The 19,875-nt window shown below is 48.6% G+C and overlaps 1 protein-coding gene and 1 pseudogene across 2 annotated transcripts in view; one reads left to right on the top strand and one right to left on the bottom strand.

Annotated features, from left to right (window-relative positions):
* The window catches only part of LOC146866946 (lysine-specific demethylase 5B-like), a 455,463-nt pseudogene that overhangs the window by 411,623 nt on the left and 23,965 nt on the right, over positions 1-19,875 (bottom strand). Inside the window, exons 3-4 of the transcript XR_014966744.1 lie at positions 8,417-8,567; positions 8,081-8,195 (exon numbers count right to left, since the gene is read on the bottom strand). The product of XR_014966744.1 is annotated as a lysine-specific demethylase 5B-like (transcript). The remainder of the gene's footprint in view (positions 1-8,080; positions 8,196-8,416; positions 8,568-19,875) is intronic.
* On the top strand, positions 17,618-18,640 carry LOC146866947 (uncharacterized). Its single transcript, XM_085614182.1, has one exon. It carries the CDS (start codon positions 17,618-17,620, stop codon positions 18,638-18,640), a length of 1,023 nt encoding a protein of 340 aa, XP_085470308.1.

Below are 19,875 nucleotides of genomic sequence, written 5' to 3'. Positions count from 1 at the left end.
GGTTGTTGGTGCCCCAACCTTCGGTGCCATAGGCCGCTGCGTCTTCTCGGGACCGAGGGCCTTCTTCTGTTTCTCGGTGCCGAAGTCCTTTTTTGGTTTCTCGGTACCGAAGTCCTTCTTTCTTTGGTCGGTTCCGACGTCCTTCTTCTGTGTCGACGGATTGGAAGGTTTCGATGCCTTCGATCCGACCTGAACCAGTTGCACTTTCGGTTTCGATTTGACCGGTGCTGGTTTTGGTTTCGATTTCACGGAATCGACTCCAGTCCTTTTCGATATTTCCGCTCTTTTAAAATGTTCGAAGCCAGGCCTTCAGGCGGGGCTGTAGAACGATCTGACCGATCTTGGGTAAGGCCCGCAGGCGATCCCTCGACCTGAGCCTTATCAAGACTATCTCCCTCGGCCTCCGCATCGACGGATTGGCCTAGCTCCTCGCCTGAGCTATCCTCCTCGGCCCCAAGGGCCTCATCGTCGTCTCCTACCTCGTCGACGACGTCTTCGTCCTCGAAGATCTCCTCATCATCGTCGTCATATTGGGAGTCATGCTCCGAAGCATGGCTCGATTCTATCTCTTCGACGCTCTCGACTTCTTCATCCTCGCTGCTGAATAGGTTAACCGGGTTAGGCGCCGATTGTTTGGCCTCCAATCTAGCCGCCCATCTATTCCGAAGGGTCTTCTTCGACCGGAACCGGGCGCAGGCCATACACCTGGACTCATCATGATCCGGTGATAAACATTTGTTACACACCGGATGGACATCGACGTGTGGATATTTTGCGTGACATAGAGGACATCTCTTGAAGGGAGTCCTCGATTCCATCTTCGAACGTTGATCGATGGTCGGACCACAACTTGGTCTGAGAAGGGTGAATGAGTCCGAGAACAAGTATAATAATCTATCGATACCGAACGCAAACAATCCCGATGATATCTAAAGGCTTTTGGCCTTGAATTAAGTTTTCCTAACTTGAGCTAAGATAAGCACATCCGAACCCAATGGCGGAAAAAAACAATCTGAGGATGGAGAGGATGCCCATGCGCACTGTAGTCCAGGGGAGGAGCCACCTATCTCGTGATACTTCGAAGACTCTTGCAGGACAACAATGTGCAATCATCCGGACCCAACACTAGGCGGCGATCTATGCACAGATATGAATTCAGCAGCCCACATGCCTCGAACACTGAAACTCCATGCTCAAATGTGTGCCTCTCCGAATTGCAATGATTTATACTGGTTTTCCACGTTATCAGCAGAAAAACAGTATAGTTCTTGAATACAGTATCCTTGCAACCATGCAGGAGACACAAATGATATACTCTGTGTAAGCATTGGTTATTGACTGATACTGGAGGCTTAAACTAAAAGGTGTTCAGTTCATTAATAGAAAGGACAATCAGTCAGAAAGAAAACAACCTGTCCATTCAGAGTCATTAAATGAGACTAGAACTTGCAAATGGATAAGGCCTGTGTTAAGCTGCTGAAGTTTCTGCCATAGGTTTGGTGCTCACTAGATTCTGTGTTAGTTTCCTTTCAACCAGAATGCAGAAAGGAAAATGCTACTTACCAGTATGCATCTGTTCTTGGCATGTAGAGCTGCAGATCTACACACTTGTGCATATATCGCCATCTGGTGTTGGGCCCGGATGTTTGCAGTTTGTTTTTCCTCTTGGAAAGACTTTGGAAGTCACGAGGTCGATGACTCCTCTTTTGGATCGTATTGCGCATGGGCTTCGGCTCCATCCTCAGATTGTTTTTCGCCAACAGGGAAAGATGGAGCGTAGTAGTAACAGTGAAGATACCCATGTGTGTGCTATCTAAATAAGATAAACTGGGACCGATACAGGTAGCCAGGGAGGCGGGTGGGCGTGTGTAGATCTGCAGCTCTACATGCCAAGAACAGATGCATACTGGTAAGTAGCATATTCCGTTCGAGGCATATGAGCTGCAGATTACACACTTGTGCATACATTATATAGCAGTACCCACCGTTAGCGGCAACCACCCGTATCTGTTGCAGTGGTTTGAAATAATGTTTTGAGTACAGCCTAGCCCACACTAGCTTGTTGCTTAGTTTGCACATCTACACAATAGTGTTTGGTGAAAGTGTGCGGTGTTGACCATGTAGCTGCTTTGCAGATATCATCTAATGGGATGTTCCCTAAGAATGCCATGGAAGCCCCTATTTTTCGTGTAGAATGGGCTTTCGGGGGAATGGATAGCGTTCGCTTTGCTTTATGGTAGCAGATTTGAATGCATTTTACAATCCACCTAGCTATCCCTGATTTTGAGATGGGGTTACCTTTGTGTGGTGGAGAGAAAGAAACAAACAGTTGTTTGGTCTTACGGAAAGGTTGTGTTCTCTGAATGTAGTAGAGTAAGTCTCGTTTCACATCCAGTGTGTGAAGAGCCCTTTCTGCAACGGTCTGTGGTTGCGAGAAAAATACTGGTAGTTCTACTGTTTGGTTTAGGTGAAAGGGAGAAATGACTTTAGGGAGGAATATTGGGTTGGTACGGAGAACAACTTTGTTATGGTGCATTTGGAGAAAAGTTTCTTGAATGGTAAGTGCTTGTATCTCACTGACCCGTCTAAGGGAAGTGATGGCTACAAGAAAGGCGGTTTTCCATGTTAGGAACTGTAATTCGCATTTATGGAGAGGTTCGAAGGGAGGCCCCATTAGCCTTGTGAGAACGATATTTAAGTTCCACACAGGTGAGGGTGGCACTCTGGGGGGAATTATTCTTTTAAGGCCTTCCATGAAGGCTTTAATGGCAGGTACTCTGAAGAGTGAAAGATGTTGCCTGTTTTGTAAGTAAGCTGCAATAGCTGCGAGGTGTAGTCGAATGGACGTATAGGCTAGATTGCAGCTTTGTAGGTGGAGTAAGTAGCCTATTATGTGTTGAATGGACACGTCCAGTGGAATGATGGTGTTGTTGTGGCAATAAACAACAAAACGTTTCCACTTGGCGGCGTAGCTCGCTCTAGTGGTAGGTCTTCTAGCTTCTCTGATGACGTTCAAACAGTCAGGGGGAAGATTTAGGTACCCAAATTTTAAGATTCCAGGAGCCAGATCGCAAGGTTAAGCTGCGCTGGGTCCGTGTGCCTGATCTCTCCATGGTTCTGGGTTAAGAGGTGTGGAGAGAGGTGTAGTTTTTGGTGCGGCACTACAGATAGTTCCAGCAGTGTGGTATACCACAGTTGCTTGGCCCACGTTGGAGCTACTAGGATTAGTGTGAGGGAGTGTTGTTGTAGTTTGCGCACCACTAGTGGAATGAGTGGCAGAGGCGGAAAAGCGTACGCAAATTTGCCTGACCAGTTCATCCATATCGCATTCCCTTTGGACAATGGGTGTGGGTATCTGGCTGCGAAGGTTGGGCATTTGGCGTTTTCGTGGGTGGTGAAGAGGTCTATCTGTGGATGCCCCCACATTTGAAAGTATGGGTGAATAACTTGCGGGTGAAGCTCCCACTCGTGGATCTGTTGTGTCTGTCTGCTGAGCATATCTGCCACTGTGTTTTGGACTCCTGGGACATGCTGAGCTAGGAGAAAGATTTTCTGGGGTATCGCCCATCTCCATATGCTCTGTGCTAGGTGAGAGAGCTGTGGAGAGTGTGTGCCGCCTTGTTTTTGGATATAATACATGGCTGTCATGTTGTCTGTCCGGATCAGGACTGCCTTGCCTGAAATTTGAGTTTGAAAAGATTTTAGGGCTAAGAAGATTGCTAGTAACTCCAGATAGTTGAAATGTAGTAACTTTTGTTGAGGTGTCCACTTGCCCTGTGTTGTGAGATGTAGTACATGAGCTCCCCAGCCGGAGAGCGATGCGTCCGTTGTCAGTACTATTTGAGGAACCGGGTCCAGGAACGGTCGACCTTTGGAAATGTTCGTGGTGTTCCACCACTGCAGAGAGCGATGGGTGCGACCGTCTACCAACACCAGATCTGTTAATTGACCCTGGGCCTGGTTCCATTGGCGTGCTAAGCACTCTTGGAGAGGACGCATCTGGAGTCTTGCGTGAGGCACTATGAAAATGCAAGAGGCCATCATCCCTATTAGTTGCATAAACACTCGAGCTGGAAGGGAGTGTTGTAGTGCGAATTTTGCACGTAGAGCTTGACTGCTTGCAATCCTGGCCGGATTGGGGTAAGCTAGTGCTCTTGAGGTGTCTATGGTGGCACCGAGGTATTGTTTTATGTGGGATGGTTGGAGATGGGACTTCTGGTGGTTTACTGTGAAGCCCAGCTGGTGGAGTAATTGAATGGTGATAGATGTGTGTTGAACACACTGATTGTACGACCCGGCTTTTATCAGCCAGTCGTCCAAGTATGGGAAGACGTGGATGTGTTGTCTTCGTAAATGTGCTGCTACCACTGCTAGGCACTTGGTGAATACCCTTGGCGCTGTTGTGACCCAGAACGGGAGCACCTTGAATTGGAAGTGTTGTCCGTCCACTACAAATCTGAGGTACTTGCGGTGAGCTTTGTGCACTGGAATGTGAAAATACGTGTCTTTTAGATCTAGGGTGGTCAAGAAGTCGTTTTGGGAGAGGAGTGGAAGTACCTGCTGAAGCGTTACCATATGGAAATGGTTGGAGTGTATGTATGTGTTTAGGGGCCGGAGATCTAGGATGGGCCGTAGAGTCTCGTCCCTTTTTGGTATGAGAAAATATAGGGAGTAGACTCCCATGTTTTGTTGGTTGGTAGGAACGGGTTCTAATGCTTGTTTTTGTAGGAGGGAGACTACCTCCTGCTTTAGGAGTATCAAATGTTCTTGTGACATTGGGTGCTGTCTGGGTGGAATGTTTGGGGGGGTAGATATGAGTTCTAGGCAGTAGCCTGATTGAATTATTTGTGTCACCCATTTGTCTGAGGTGATGGTAGCCCAGACGGGAAGGAAATGTTGGAGTCTGCCCCCGACCGGAGTGGAGTGGTCTGGGGGGAATGGGGGGAAGTCATTGGGTAGGCGTTGTGGCAGAGCGGGCGTTGTTTGTTTTGCCTCTGCCTTTATTATTGTTACCCCTATAGCCGCCTCTTTGATAACCCCTCGTGAAGGTGGACTGAGTGGGGGATTTGCACGAAGTGGACGCGGTATCTGAAGAGTAGCCTCTAGATGTACTGCGAAAGAAAGAGCGGCGAAAAGGAGCGTCTAGGAGGGTGTGACTGTAGGGCTCCCATGGACTTCGCCGTATCTGTATCCTTCTTCATTTTTTCTAGGGCCTCATCTACCTTTGGGCCAAATAGATGGTCCTGGTCAAAGGGATGGTTAAGGATGGAGGCTTGTACCTCTGGTTTAAACCCTGATATTCTCAGCCAAGCATGGCGACGCAGGAGGACGCTTGTATTGATGGCCCTGGAAGCTGCATCTAAGGCACAGCGTATAGAGGTGTTTGTAATGGTTTTACCCTCTTGAATTAGTTCGTTGGCCCTAGCTTTATATTTCTCAGGGAGGTGGTGCATTATGCTCTCTAACTCGTCAAAATGTGCCCTGTCATATCTGGCCAATAGCGCTTGAGTATTGGCGATACGCCACATATTGGCTGCTTGTGACGCAGTGCATTTCCCTGATGCATCCAGTAGCTTCGACTCTTTGTCAGGTGGTGGTGCTTCACCTGATGCCTGGGAATTTGCCCTTTTACGTGCAGTGGATACCACTAGAGAGTCTAGTGGCGCTGGCCCTCTGATGTAGGAGGGATCTGTATGGGCAGCTTTGTATTTTTTTCTCGATGCGCGGGTTAATGACCCTGGCTCTAACTGGGTCCTTAAAAACCTCTACCACTCCTTTAAGCATAGGTAATATGGAGGTAGACCTATGTGTGGTGTCGAACGTGTCAAGGAGGAAGTCTTCCTCCACGGGGTCGGTATGTAAATCTACCCCGTGATAGTGTGCTGCCCTTTGCAGTAGGTGGTGGAACCCCAATGAGTCTTCTGGTGGAGATGGCCTGGAGGGGTAAAGGTCATCTTGTGGGACGTTGGGGATATCAGGCATATTGTAGTCGTCCCATGGGTCTGGGGATCCTGAAGGAGTGGGGTCCCCTGTGGGTAGGTCCTGTGGGACATCCCCTATCATCATATGGGTCCCCGTGATCATCATCTTGTGGAGAAGGGGTGGGAGAACGATGAGGTTGGGGTGGAGAAGGCGGAGAGGGTGGAAGAGGAGAAGGTGGAGGAGGTGGAGGAGGTGGGGAAGGTATTCTGAATGGGGAGGTAGCAGAGTCCTTCCTCTTTGGAGGCGGAGGTGGAGCAGGCTTCTCCAAATGTCTCTTCTTGGAAGAAAGAGTCAAATGTCCAGTTTTTGGATCCCTGGTGAGTGTTTCTTGCAAGGGATCCGGTGTAAATAAGTCCGGTGAGGCTGGTCTGTCCGTCGGTGCCGAAGGAATCGGTGCCGCTGGCTTTTTAGGCTTTTCCGTGCCGGTTCGTTGTTTGGAACCTGGTTTTGGAACCTCCGGACGCTTGGTCGGCGCCGAGATGGATTTCGGCCTCGAAGTGTCGGTGCTGGTGGCCTTGTGTGCTTTGGTCGGCACCGAGGGTGTTGTCGGTGCCAAAGAACTGAATTTCGACCCCGAGTGCTTCGGTGCGGAGCTCGGTGTCGATATGGAGTTCGGCTTCTTTTTTGGCACCGAAGCGTGTTTATCGGTACCAGGAGTAAGCTGGCTCGAGCCCGAGCCGCCGGAAGGCTTGCTTGGCTTCTTCACCGGGCCCGAAGGTTTGGTGTTGGAAGCAGTGTCCTTGGTCTTACCTAGGCCCGGAGGCGAAGGTGTGACCGGAGCCTTTTTCGGTGCCGCCAGGGGGGGGGGGGGAGGTGGGGGGGGAATCAGTACTCACGACCCTCTGCGCCGGGGTGATGTCCTCCACATCTGAGTCGTCGGCCTCGGAAGCGCTGACGATGCCCTCTTCGGTGTACTGCTCTGGAGCGTCGATGCCTTCCCCGAAGATGTCGTCCGGAATCGTCGTCGAGGAGTGCGCCATAGTTCTTCTGGCTCTTCGGTCCCGAATAGTCTTTTTGGACCGGAAGGACTTACACGCCGGACAGTCTCGAGCCTCGTGTTCAGGGGAGAGGCAGAGATTGCACACCTCGTGGAGATCGGTGTGGGGGAATTTGGACCCACATCGAGGGCATTTTGTAAATGGAGTTCTTTCCATTTGCCAGGACCGAAGTTTGGAGAGGCCCGAAGGCCACCGTCGACGACTGGAACTGAAGGTCCGTGCCGATGAGAAGGCGCGTCGAGTGGGGGAGATTGCGATCGAAACAATACCGTGGTTTAAGGTGAGGATTGCGTGTCGACCGTCGAACTGGAAGCTGTTCTGAGCCGGAGCGCGAAGATCACATCCCAGCCAGATGGCGGAAAAAAACAATCTGAGGATGGAGCCGAAGCCCATGCGCAATACGATCCAAAGGAGGAGTCATCGACCTTGTGACTTCATAAGACTTTCCAAGAGGAAAAACAAACTGCAAACATCCGGGCCCAACACCAGATGGCGATCTATGCACAAGTGTGTAATCTGCAGCTCATATGCCTCGAACATATAATTTTCAAATGAATCACACTGGGAGCATTGAGGGCTTAGCATTGGCATCACAGTGAGTTGTGCAGACTCCTCATAGGGTGGACAGAAAATGATTTGTGTAGATGTTTTTCCGAACTATACATGGCACAATAAGGTCTCATTATACGGATCTACAAAATGTTCCATGCTGCACAAGTCTTTTAGCAAACAAGGTGGCGTTTACCTCCCATTGGTGTCAACCGCACATGTGGTATTCGGAAAAGTTAAGCTTGAAGTGATTTTGGGTTTACTCTATAAAACTGCAACAACAATATGGGGCGATTCTGGTAACACCTATGTGCACATAAAAAAAGCCAAGGACAACAGGCAAGGCTTATGTTAACGGTGTTTTAAATTAATTTGTTGTCATGGTAACCAGGTTTTGTATTTTATAACCACTACTGGAGGACTTTCATTTGCATGATAGATTGTGAGGCCTTGTGGTCTTGAAAGTTAAGAGCATTGAGGAAAAGAACCTCTTAAAAGTAAAAACAATGAGTCAATAGTCAACCCCAATTTCCAAATTAAAATGACAGTACCTTAAGCAATGGTGTCTGACTGATGACACATGGGAGGGCATAAAGCTGTTTCACGAAACTCCGCAGCTCATTCAGAGTTAAAAGGCTTTGAGATTTACCACCACCTGATCGATACCTAAAAAGAACAAGGAAAAACTTAGCAAGAACATCGGCAGGTCAATCACAAACTGGGAGCTTGTAAAAGTCTGCACTGGTCAAACGATTATTAAACCATCAAGGGAAGAAGCAAAAACAATCACATTTTTTTTTAAACTATGAAATTAGCTGCTGCGTAACAGTCAGACAATTCAACAATTTCACCATTAGGCTTGGAAACAAACTGAAAAAGAATGTTACCTGGTCTGCCTTTTGCCTTTTAGAAGCAGTTGCGCCACTGATGCACATTTGTCTGCATCCTGGGTAACTAAACGCAGGCGGCGTAAAAGGTCGTTGTCAGGAAAATGCTTTATTTCCGATTCTTCTATTAAGTCCTTGAAAGCAGAAAGATCTAGTTGGAGAAAAAAAACAATTATGTCATTTCTAAATGTGTGTTTAGTACACTGAGTTAAGGCAGCTAATAATCACTTTACTTCTTACTCTCAGAGGAAGATTTGCAGTTCCATGTCAGTCAGTGTTTACAAGGAAGGACCCTTTGGCCAAATAAATAAATGAAAAGGATACTTCCCATGTCGGAGTACTTTTGAAGTTTAAAGAATTCTCTAGATTCACATGCTGTGCATTATTTCAGCTAGTGGTCAGGTCTGAAATTGTATTTTAGTCTTATTTCTCTCTGTTTTTTTTTTTTTGCATAGGCATCGTCCACCCTTTGGTGTCATTTCCATCCTTCTATGACATCAGACGTATGCCCCGGAAACCCTTCAAAGGTTGCCATCCTCAGATTTTTTTCTAGCGACTACTTTGAGTTTTTGGTTTCCCTTTTGTTGTGTTCTTTGTTTTATGCCTCTTCTTTGCAAATTCACCTCCTTCTGGGGAGGCATGTAAATGGTATGTGAATCCATAAAACTCTTAAAAATAAAAAACTACCCCTACTGTTAAGATGCCTTTTTGTTTTGCAGCAAGAATATTTTTTGGATTCACATGTGAAAAAGGCCTCTTTTTTAAGGGTCTCCTCTGAGTTAACTGATGCTGCTAGTTTTTCGACTGAACTCAATGCCAGTGCCCGGACCCTAAACTGTATTTCGAATAGACTGTATCAAATTGGAAATGGCTAACTTACCTGCAAGTCCCTAGTAATGTTACCTAGGTACCCAGGACATGTAGGTTACAAGGGTGGGTACCTAAGGGCTTGCAACAATAGTTGGGCCACCTTGGCCACCTCCCAACTAAAACAGATCCCCAAGTAAAACAGGTCCCACACTGCAGACTGGTAGAGCAATTGTGTACCTGTTAGCCCAACTTTGCCACTGAAAGCAAAGGCAAAGTCACAACTTCCCCTGTACATCTGTGTAAGTCACCCCTCTGGCCGGCCTGCCAAGTCCTAAAGAGAGGGTGCAACATATGACACAGGCAGGACAGTTACTCTGCATGTCCTGACAGTAAAACACACAAACCCACTGTTTTTACTGTGGAAAGATATGGTCGCCCAATTTGCGAGTACACTATTACATGCTGACCCCCTAGCTGTGCTAACTGCAATACAGTGCCTCATCAGACATGGTTAGCCCCCACTTTTTACCTGGAATTTGATGTCGTTTTGATTGTAGTGCACAGGGTCCCTGCCAACCAGGTCCCCTTAAGCCAGTGTTTCTTTCCTACAAACGATTTCACAACTGGCCCTTCAGGCTGGTACCAAATACTCCTGTGTTCAGAGAAGCAATCGTGGTGCTGGGGAACTAGAGTTGTCGAGTTTCCAGCCCATGTACTTTCTATGGCTTCCCTGGCACTTACAATATCTAAGAATGACCTTAAATAGTGTAGGGGCATATCTGCTCATGCCTGTGGTACAGTGCACCCTGCCTTTGGGCTGGAAGGCCTGCTAGAGGGGTGACTTACCTATACCTTAGGCAGTGCAAGTTGGTATAGCAGTGCCATGTCAACTGTGTTCTTTTTGTTTGCACAAGTCCATGCATGTTGCAGTGGCAGTCTGCATGGCCTAGGTGAGGGGTCCCTCTTCAGTCCAAATGCCCTAGGTAACCAGGTACCATTTTCTATACTTACAGAGGCCTGAAGGGCCAATGGGCACCTTACTTGGGGTGACGAAATCCTCTATTATGCCATGGGAGGGGGACATAGACCTAGCCCTGAATGGAGGGGTCCTCAATCTTCAAGATGGCGGGGACTGATAGTTGTGCTTCACCTCGCTTCCCCAATCTTAAGGGTTGGGTTGGCAGAGGTGGGCACACCTATTCATTAGAATTTTTCCTGACGGTTTTCCCGCCCAAAGTGGGGGTGTAAACCAGGGGCTGCCATCAACTGCTAGCTGCAAAAAGAACTGTTGATGGACAGAATGCAGAACAATGTCATACATTCACCCCAGTACAGAGATCTGGGCCTAAATCCATTGTTGTTTTGCTCACCATGCCATTCCAGTTTGGACCCAGTCATATACAAATCAGTCTTGACCCTAGGATTTCAGAAGCCAGATCGCAAGGTTGAGCTGAGCTGAGCTGAGCTGGGTCCGGGTGCCTGATCTCTCCTGATCTCTCCATGATTCTGGGTTAGGAGGCATGGTGAGAGGTGTAGCTTTTGGTGTGGTACTACCGAGAGTTCCAGCAGCGTGGTGTACCACGGTTGTCTGGCCCATGTTGGAGCTACTAGGATCAGCGTGAGGGAATGCTGTTGTAGCTTTCGCACCACTAATGGAATTAGTGGGAGAGGTGGAAAAGCGTACGCAAATTTGCCTGACCAGTTCATCCATATCGCATTTCCTTTGGACAATGGGTGTGGGTATCTGGCGGCGAAGCTTGGGCATTTTTTGTTTTCGTGGGTGGCGAAAAGGTCTATTTGTGGATGCCCCCACGTTTGAAAGAACGGGTGAAGAACCTGCGGGTGAAGTTCCCACTCGTGGAACTGTTGCGTCTGTCTGCTGAGCAGATCTGCCATGGTGTTTTGGACTCCTGGGACATGTTGGGCTAGGAGAAAGATTTTGTGTGGAATTGCCCATCTCCATATGCTCTGTGCTAGGTGAGAGAGCTGTGGAGAGTGTGTGCCGCTTTGTTTTTTAATGTAATACATGGCCGTCATGTTGTCTGTGCGAATGAGGACTGCTTTGCCTGAAATCTGTGTCTGAAAAGATTTTAGGGCTAGAAACATTGGTAGTAACTCCAGATGGTTGATATGGAGTAACTTTTGTTGCAGCGTCCATGTGCCCTGCACTGTGAGGTGTAATAGATGAGCTCCCCAGCCGGAGAGCGATGCGTCTGTTGTTAGTATTATTTGTGGAACCGGGTCCAGGAACGGTCGACCTTTGGAAAGGTTTGTGGTGTTCCACCACTGCAGAGAGCGATGGGTGCGACCGTCTAACCAACACCAGATCTGTCAGTTGCCCCTGGGCCTGGTTCCATTGGCGCGCTAAGCACTCTTGGAGTGGACGCATCTGGAGTCTTGCGTGGGGCACTATGAAAATGCAAGAGGCCATCATCCCTAACAGTTGCATAAACACTCTTGCTGGAAGGTAGTGTTGAAGTATGAATCTTTGTCGCAAAGCCTTGCCGGATTGGGGTAGGCTATTGCTTTTGAGGTGTCTAAGGTGGCACCGAGGTATTGTTTTATGTGGGATGGTGTTAGCTGGGACTTTTGGTGGTTCACCGTGAAGCCTAGTTGGTGAAGGAGTTGGATTGTAGTGGCGGTGTGGTGTATACATTGGTTGTAGGACGTGGCTTTTATCAGCCAGTCGTCCAAGTATGGAAAGACGTGAATGTGCTGTCTTCTGAGGTGTGCCGCCACTACCGCTAGGCACTTGGTGAATACCCGTGGTGCTGTTGTGACTCCGAATGGGAGCACCTTGAACTGGTAGTGTTGCCCACCCACTACAAATCTGAGGTACTTTCTGTGAGCATGGTGGACTGGAATGTGGAAGTATGCGTCTTTCAAGTCCAGTGTGGTGAGGAAGTCGTTCTGGGAGAGGAGCGGAAGCACCTGCTGAAGCGTTACCATGTGAAAATGGTCTGAATGTATGTATGTGTTTAGGGGCCGGAGATCTAGAATAGGTCTTGTCCCTTTTTGGTATCAGAAAATATAGGGAGTAGACCCCTAAATTTTGCTGATTGATGGGAACTTGTTCTATTGCATGTTTTTGTAGGAGGGAGATTACCTCCTGTTTTAGTAATGTGGAATGTTCTTGTGACATTGGGCGTTGCCTGGGTGGAATGTTTGGGGGGGTAGATGTTAATTCCAGGCAGTATCCTGACCGAATAATTTGGGTCACCCACTTGTCTGAGGTGATGGTCTCCCAGACATGAAGGAAATTTTGAAGTCTGCCCCCGACCGGAGTGGGATGGTCTGGAGGGAGCGGGGGGAAGTCATTGGGTAGGCGGTGTGGCAGAGCGGGCGGTATTTGTTTTGCCTCTGCCTTTATTATTATTGCCCCTATAGTCGCCTCTTTGATAACCCCTTGTGAAGGTGGACTGAGTGGGGGATTTGTAGGAAGTGGACGCGTTATCTGAGGTGTAGCCTCTAGATGTACTCCGAAAGGAAGTGAGGCGAAAAGAGCGCCTAGGAGGGTGTGACTGCAGGGCTCCCATTCATTTTTTCGAGGGCCTCATCTAATTTTGGGCCGAATAGGTGTTCTTGGTCAAAGGGATGATTCAGGATGGAGGCTTGTACCTCTGGTTTAAAACCTGATATTCTTAGACAAGCATGGCGACTGAGGACGCTAGTATTAATGGCCCTGGAGGCTGTGTCTGCTGCGTCTAAGGCACAGCGTATAGAGGTGTTAGTTATTGTCTTGCCCTCTTGAATTAATTCATTGGCCTTAGTTTTATATCTTTCAGGGAGGTGGTGCATTATGGTTTCTAATTCATCATAATATGCCCTATCGTATCTGGCCAATAGCGCTTGGGTGTTGGCGATATGCCATATATTGGCTGCCTGTGACTCAGTGCGCTTTCCTGATGCGTCCAGTAGCTTTGACTCTTTGTCAGGTGGTGGTGCTTCGCCTGACGCCTGGGAATTTGATCTTTTTCGTGCAGTGGAAACCACTAGGGAATCTAGTGGCGCGGCCCTTTGATATAGGCAGGATCTGTGGGGGCAGCTTTGCATTTTTTCTCTATGCGTGGGTTAATGACCCTGGCCCTGACTGGGTCCTTAAAAACCTCTGGCGCATGTTTTACCACACCCTTGAGCATAGGTAGTATGGAGGTAGACCTATGTGTGGTATCAAATGTGTCAAGGAGGAAATCCTCCTCCACTGGGTCAGTGTGCAACTCTACCCCGTGATAGTGTGCCGCCCTTTGAAGTAGGTGGTGGAAACCTAAGGAGTCTTCCAGTGGAGATGGCCAGGAAGGGTAAAGGTCATCTTGTGGGACGTCGGGAATATCTGGGTTATTGTAGTCGTCCCATGGGTCTGGAGATCCTGTAGGGGTGGGGTCTTGGGGCACAATCCCTGTATCGTGATATGGGTCCCCCTGATCATCATCGTCTGGAGACGGGGTCGGAGAGCGATGAGGTGGGGGTGGAGAAGGCAGAGGTGGAGAGGGTGGAGGAGGTGGGGAAGGTATTCTGAAAGGGGAGGTAGCAGAGTCCTTCCTCTTTGGAGGTGGAGGCGGAGCCGGTTTGTCCAAATGTCTCTTTTTGGAAGAGTGCGCCAAATGTCCAGTTTTTGGATCCCTGGTGAGAGTTTTTTGTAAGGGATCCGGTGTAAATAGTTCCTGTAACAGTGATTGGTCCGTCGGCGCTAAAGTTTTCGGGGCCGATGACTTTTTAGGCTTGTCCGTGACAGTTTGCTTAGCAATGGGCTTGGGAACCTCCGATTTTTTGGTCGGCGCCGAGGTGGGCTTCGGCTTGGAAGTGTCGGTGCCGAGGGCCTTATGGGGTTTGGTCGGTACCGAAGTTGGCGTCGGTACGGAAGTGCTGGGTTTCGACCTCAAGGGCTTTGGTGCGGAGCTCGGTGTCGAGGTAGAGGCCGGTTTCTTTTTCGGTGCCGAAGTATGTTTCTCGGCACCGCTGACAGGCTGGCTCAAGCCCGAGCCGCCGGAACGCTTATTTTGCTTCTTCACCGGGCCCGAAGGTGGGGTGTGTGAAGCAGTGTCTCTGGTCTTGCCCAGGCCCGGAGGCGAAGGCGTGACCGAAGCCTTTTTGTGTGCTGGCGCAGGTGTGGGGGGGGGGGTATATTACTCACGACCCTCTGCGCCGGAGTGATATCCTCCACATCTGAGTCGTCGGCCTCGGAAGCACTGATGAGGTCCTCTTCGGTGCGCTGCTGTCCCGGATCTTCGATGTCGTCTCCGAAGATATCGACTGGAACGGAGGTTGAGGAGTGTGCCATGTTTCGTCTGGCTCTTCGGTCCCGAATAGTCTTTTTCGATCTGAAAGACTTACAGTCCGGACAGTCTCGAGCCTCGTGTTCAGGGGAGAGGCAGAGGTTGCATACCTCATGAAGATCGGTGTGGGGGAATTTGGACCCACATCGAGGGCACTTCTTGAATGGAGTTCTTTAGCCGGGACCGGAGCTTGCGTAGGCCCGAAGGCCGCCGTCGACGACTGGAACCGAAGATTTGTCGATGAGAAGGTGTGTTGATTGAGGAGATCGCGATCGAAACAATACCGCAATGTGAAGTGAGGATTCCGCTTCGATCGTTGAACTGGAAATGTTCGGAACCGGAGCGCGAAGATTACATCCGAGCCCGATGGCGGAAAAAAACAGTCTGAGGATGGAGCCGAAGCCCATGCGCAATACGATCCAAAGGAGGAGTCACCGACCTCGTAACTTCCAAAGAGTTTCCAAGAGGAAAAACAAACTGCAAACATCCGGGCCCAACACCAGATGCCGATCTATGCAAAAGTGTGTAATCTGCAGCTCATATGCCTCGAACATACTTTTTCAATATGCACTTGGCTTTTGTAGAAAGTTACAAATTAAATTCAATTATCTTTATTCGGATATACTATATATCCATAAAAGTACAACATCACTGCTAATGTACATGTAGCATACAATCTTCTCTCAAGCATAAAAATAGTTAAAAATAAGATCAGACGATAAACTTGTAAAATTAAATATCATAGAGCCAACATGCAAGTTGTAAATGCAATTTAAAAATGAATAAATTAACCAATAATTCATACAGAGACCAGCAGCATTACTGTGCAAAAACGCAAAACGTAAGCTTTAAACACTTTGCAAAATATACAATTTGTAAACATCCAACTATGTGGAAAACGGGCTTATCACATGTATTACAGTCTATTGGGTAGCATAAGCCCGGTATGTAGCTATGATGATAAGTGCAAATGGGCGATAGGTTTGCCTTATTTAGACCATACAAGTGCCGCCAGCATTGCTGTGCAAAGGTCGCAAAAATGTAAACATTAATCATAGTGCAAATAGGCAATTTATAACATCCAACCATGTACAAGATAGACACATCATAAATAAGCATAATCGGAGAAAAACATTACAAATTAATAACATGTTTCAAGGGGCATTCATAGAGGCTCGAGATTTAACCGCTGCTCGTAGAAAGGAGCTTACACGGTAGATCATGTCCTCGCAACCCAATTGCAATATTTCTTGATACGCCAAATTATGATTAGACATCTCGTTTGCCTTAAAATACGGGATTAAATATTGTTTTGTGTACCTTACATAAAATTTGCAAGAGAACAAGAAGTGTGGCATTGTTTGTTTGCAACCATCACCACATGGGCAAAAAGTCTCCTCCAAATTTTTGTTAAAACCAATCGGAAAGCGGAGTAGATATTTTACGCTATTGTCCCTAAGACGGAAGAGTAAGCTCCTATTCCATCTCCCTATGTTTTTCCTTAGACACTCTTGTGGCTTAAGATAGTTGTTACCTGATGTCCTCAGGATAGGAGTATATCTAATAATTGATGGCTTAAGAAGCTCGGTCTTTTCTCTGTCTTCACGATATAGATCATATAGTGCGCCCCTCGCTGCTTTTAAATTTATGTTTTCGGCAGCGGAGGGAAGAAAAAAAGTATGTTCTAAGTGAATGCTGGCTAAGCTTTTATGTACAGCACTAAGCCAAGGTATGTATTTACCCCTATCACAGCTAAGGCAATCTGTAATGATTTGTTGGGTTAGAGTTGCAGCAGGATTTCGCCATAACTTTAACCAAAATAAGGCAGTACGAGATTTGATAAAATCCTCCACATAGTGTAGGCTCAGTTCTTTATGGCATATGAAGGTGGGTGATGAGATTTGTGCCCCAAATACCCTTCTACGGATTCTGTTTTCCTCCAGAAAGTTGCAAGTGGTTGCAATAGGCAACACAATTTTAAAAATAATGCATTGAGTTCAATGGAAGTTTCAAGTTATTTGCAATAGATTACTTTTAGGATTACTTTTGTGATTCCAGGACTGGATCCTAGATTCAGTCCTGGGACAGTACTTAGAAACAAGTGATAAAAGTCGATTTACTGTGTGAGGAGGACGACGACGCAGCCAGGCGGAAGGTGGGCGAAACGGATTACGACGACCAGGAAGTGCCGGAAACAGCTCGCGGTCTAGTTGCGCTCGGAACGCGCATCGTCAGCACACTGCAGCCAATAGAATATAAGGAGGGCGGTACCTGGAAGGCGTTGTTCCAGGACAGCGCGGAGGAAGAGCGGAACCAGGGAGAGAGAACAACGGAGCCACGGACGACCAGCGGAGACGTCAGCGATGGCACTCGGAGAAGAGCGGGACCCGTGACGACCAGTGAAGCAGACGGGGAAACCTCGGAAGCCGTACCCTCAAGGGAGGAAGCGTACACTGCGCACAAGCCCGGCGGCCCGAGAGAGGGAAAGGACGCCCCGGGTCCAGCTGCCACGGCCCGGTACCCGGGTCGTGGCCACAGGCAAGTGCCCCTTAAAGGGTCTTTTTGGTGGGGTACCTGGGGTGCTTGTACATAGAAAAAGCAACACAGTCACAGTCGGAGTAGAATCGGAATCCCTCACCCCTCTCACATTACCGTTCCTTCCTGACCCCTACTTTTTCCTTTTCCCCTCTCACGACGTTTGGTGGCGGTGGCACAGGCAAATAGGAGAAGTGAGGAGAACCTAACCAGAGCGTTTCTTTCTTTTCCCTTGGGGCTGCCCGGGTTTTTGGAGGTTCCCCTACGAAGAGGGTGAGAAGAACCAGAGAAGGGGGCAAGAAGGTCACTGCAACCATCGGAGGAGAGAAGGAGCGATAGCAGAAATACGCTGGCTCAGCCCTGAACCTGTGGTGCTAACTTGTGGATGCCCCTGTTTGGTCATTCAGTTCATTTGTAGTTAAAAGAAAGGAGGAAATCCTGTACCCTGTGGCTTGTTCCTATTAAATAAGGATTATAATACCTCATATGCTGCCTGGTCTCCATACATACCTCGTGTCAGGCTATCGGCATTCCTACAAAGTGGTGTCAGAAGTGGGATATCTGAGTCCCAGTGTGTCGAACCATGACACAGCCCGTGCCTCTGGAGGATATGCTCGCCCAATTGGCCGAAGGACAAAGACACTTGCAGCTGGTGTTCGAGCAACAGCTACAGGCAGCCAGATTAGAGAGGGAAGCCTTACAGGGAGCCCTTAAGGACCAGGCAACAGTAGTCACCACGAATCAACAAGTACAGGATACTGCCATACTGCGGCTTACGGACGCTATTGTACATACCCGAGTCCACCCCACTGTTCCAGGAACGGTCCTGCAGAAATATAAGGAAGGGGAAGACCCTGATTATTTCTTCTTGAACTTTGAGCGAGTAGCGTCTACAGCGGCCTGGCCACAAGAAAGGTGGGGCCAGTACATTGCACCACTCCTCTCAGGAGAGTTGCAAGCGGCATACCAAGCAGCTAACCCTGATGGGACGACTGCCTATGCGGAAGTAAAGAAAGCAATCCTAGAAAGACTGGGGTTCGATCAAGAACATTACTGCACAAAGTTTAGAAAAGAAAAGTGGACTACTGGGGATAACCCTAGGGCTTTGTATTATAGGATAAGGGATTTAGGTACCAGATGGCTAACACCCCACGTATCTACAATGGAGGAGGTTGTTGAAAAAATCTTCCTAGAGCAATATCTAGACGCCCTACCACCCACCACAAAGTCATGGGTGAAACAACACCCCCATCTCACCACCGCCTCTGCGGTTGAAATAGCATGCGCCTTCCACAGGGCCCCCGACTTTAGAGGAGGCACTGTGAGACCCCAACATCAGGTTCCACTCGCACGACCACAGCTGCAGTCCTCCATTAGACCTCCCCTAAAACCCGAAGCAAGGCCCTTTCCACCCCTCCGGTCTCTTCCAAAACCAACTCCTGTTCCCGCAGGCCCTAGTGGACAAGGTCCTCAATGTTTCAGCTGCGCCGAATGGGGCCATATAGCTAGACAGTGTCCTCACCGAGCGCCGTCCGCTGAACCTATGGAGGTGGGATATACTCGGGGCAGGGTCCTGTTAACTTGGGAGGGTTCCCAACGCTACTAAACAGAGGTGTACTTAAACGGAAAGAAGCGACAGGCACTGTTAGACACCGGGTGTCACGTCACAGTGGTTGACGGATCCCTGGTTGGAAACCACCTGTTGCACCCTTCAGAGCAAGTGAAGGTGACCTGCGTCCATGGGGATACAAAAACATATCCTACAGCAGAAGTCATATTAGACATGGATAACGACCCCCACCTCAAAAAAGTGGGGGTGATTCCCTGTTTGCCCGAATCCGTGATTATAGGAACTGATCACCCCAAATTCGAAATGTATATAGAGGGAACAAAAAGGAGCAACCCCTCTTGGCTGGACGAAGCCCCGTTTCACACGACTGAGATAGAAACACAAGAAGGGCGAGAGAGAAAAAGTAGACGCGAAAGGAGGAAAGAGAAAAAAGATTTTTGTTCACTACTATCACGAACTGCCTTTCCCCTTTCCCTTGCAGATACCGACGGAACAGTACCCTATAGTTTCCGGACAGCCCAACGGGATGACAAAACGCTCATACACGCCTGGGAACAGGTCCAGAACGAGCCGCCAGACCAGGTAGGACCCTACTTTGTAGTAAACAGGGGATTGTTGTATAGAGCCGAAAAGAAAGACTCTGTAGTAAGAACCCAACTGCTTGTTCCCCAATTCTTCCGGGATCATGTACTCCAGCTGGCCCATAACAAAATGGGGGGGGGGCCACTATGGTAAGGAGAATACCCTAAAGTACCTATTGGAGAAATTCTATTGGCCGGGTGTCTATAGAGACGTGGCAAAACACTGCGCGGCCTGCACGCGTTGTCAATACACGAATCCAGGGTCCATCACCAAAGCTCCCCTACAGCCGCTACCCATTATCGACATCCCATTTAAACGAGTCGGTATGGACTTAGTTGGGCCCCTGACTCCGTCATCCCGGGGACACCGTTACATACTCGTCATAGTCGACTATGCTAGTCGATACCCGGAGGCTTTCCCGTTGTCACGCATTACCACCCCAGCCGTCGCTCAAGCGATGATAACATTGTTTTCACGGGTCGGTTTTCCCTCCGAGATCCTGACCGACCAGGGTACACCTTTCGTATCACGAATGATGGGCCAGATATGTACCCTACTCGGGATAAAAAGGATAAGAACGTCAGTCTATCACCCCCAGACAGACGGCCTTGTGGAGCGATATAACAAAACCATAAAAAACTTACTCCGCAAGGTCGTCTCTGATACAGGGAGGGATTGGGATCGGAAAC

The sequence above is a fragment of the Triturus cristatus genome, chromosome 1_2, assembly GCF_964204655.1.
Source record: "Triturus cristatus chromosome 1_2, aTriCri1.1, whole genome shotgun sequence".
In the NCBI taxonomy this organism is placed as follows: domain Eukaryota; kingdom Metazoa; phylum Chordata; class Amphibia; order Caudata; family Salamandridae; genus Triturus; species Triturus cristatus.
The sequence above is the reverse complement of the archived record's forward strand: the minus strand, read 5'-3'. Positions and strand labels throughout refer to the sequence as shown.

Coding starts and splice junctions, on each gene's coding strand:
- LOC146866947 (XM_085614182.1), top strand. CDS start 17,618: ATGACACAGCCCGTGCCTCTGGAGGATATGCTCGCCCAATTGGCCGAA.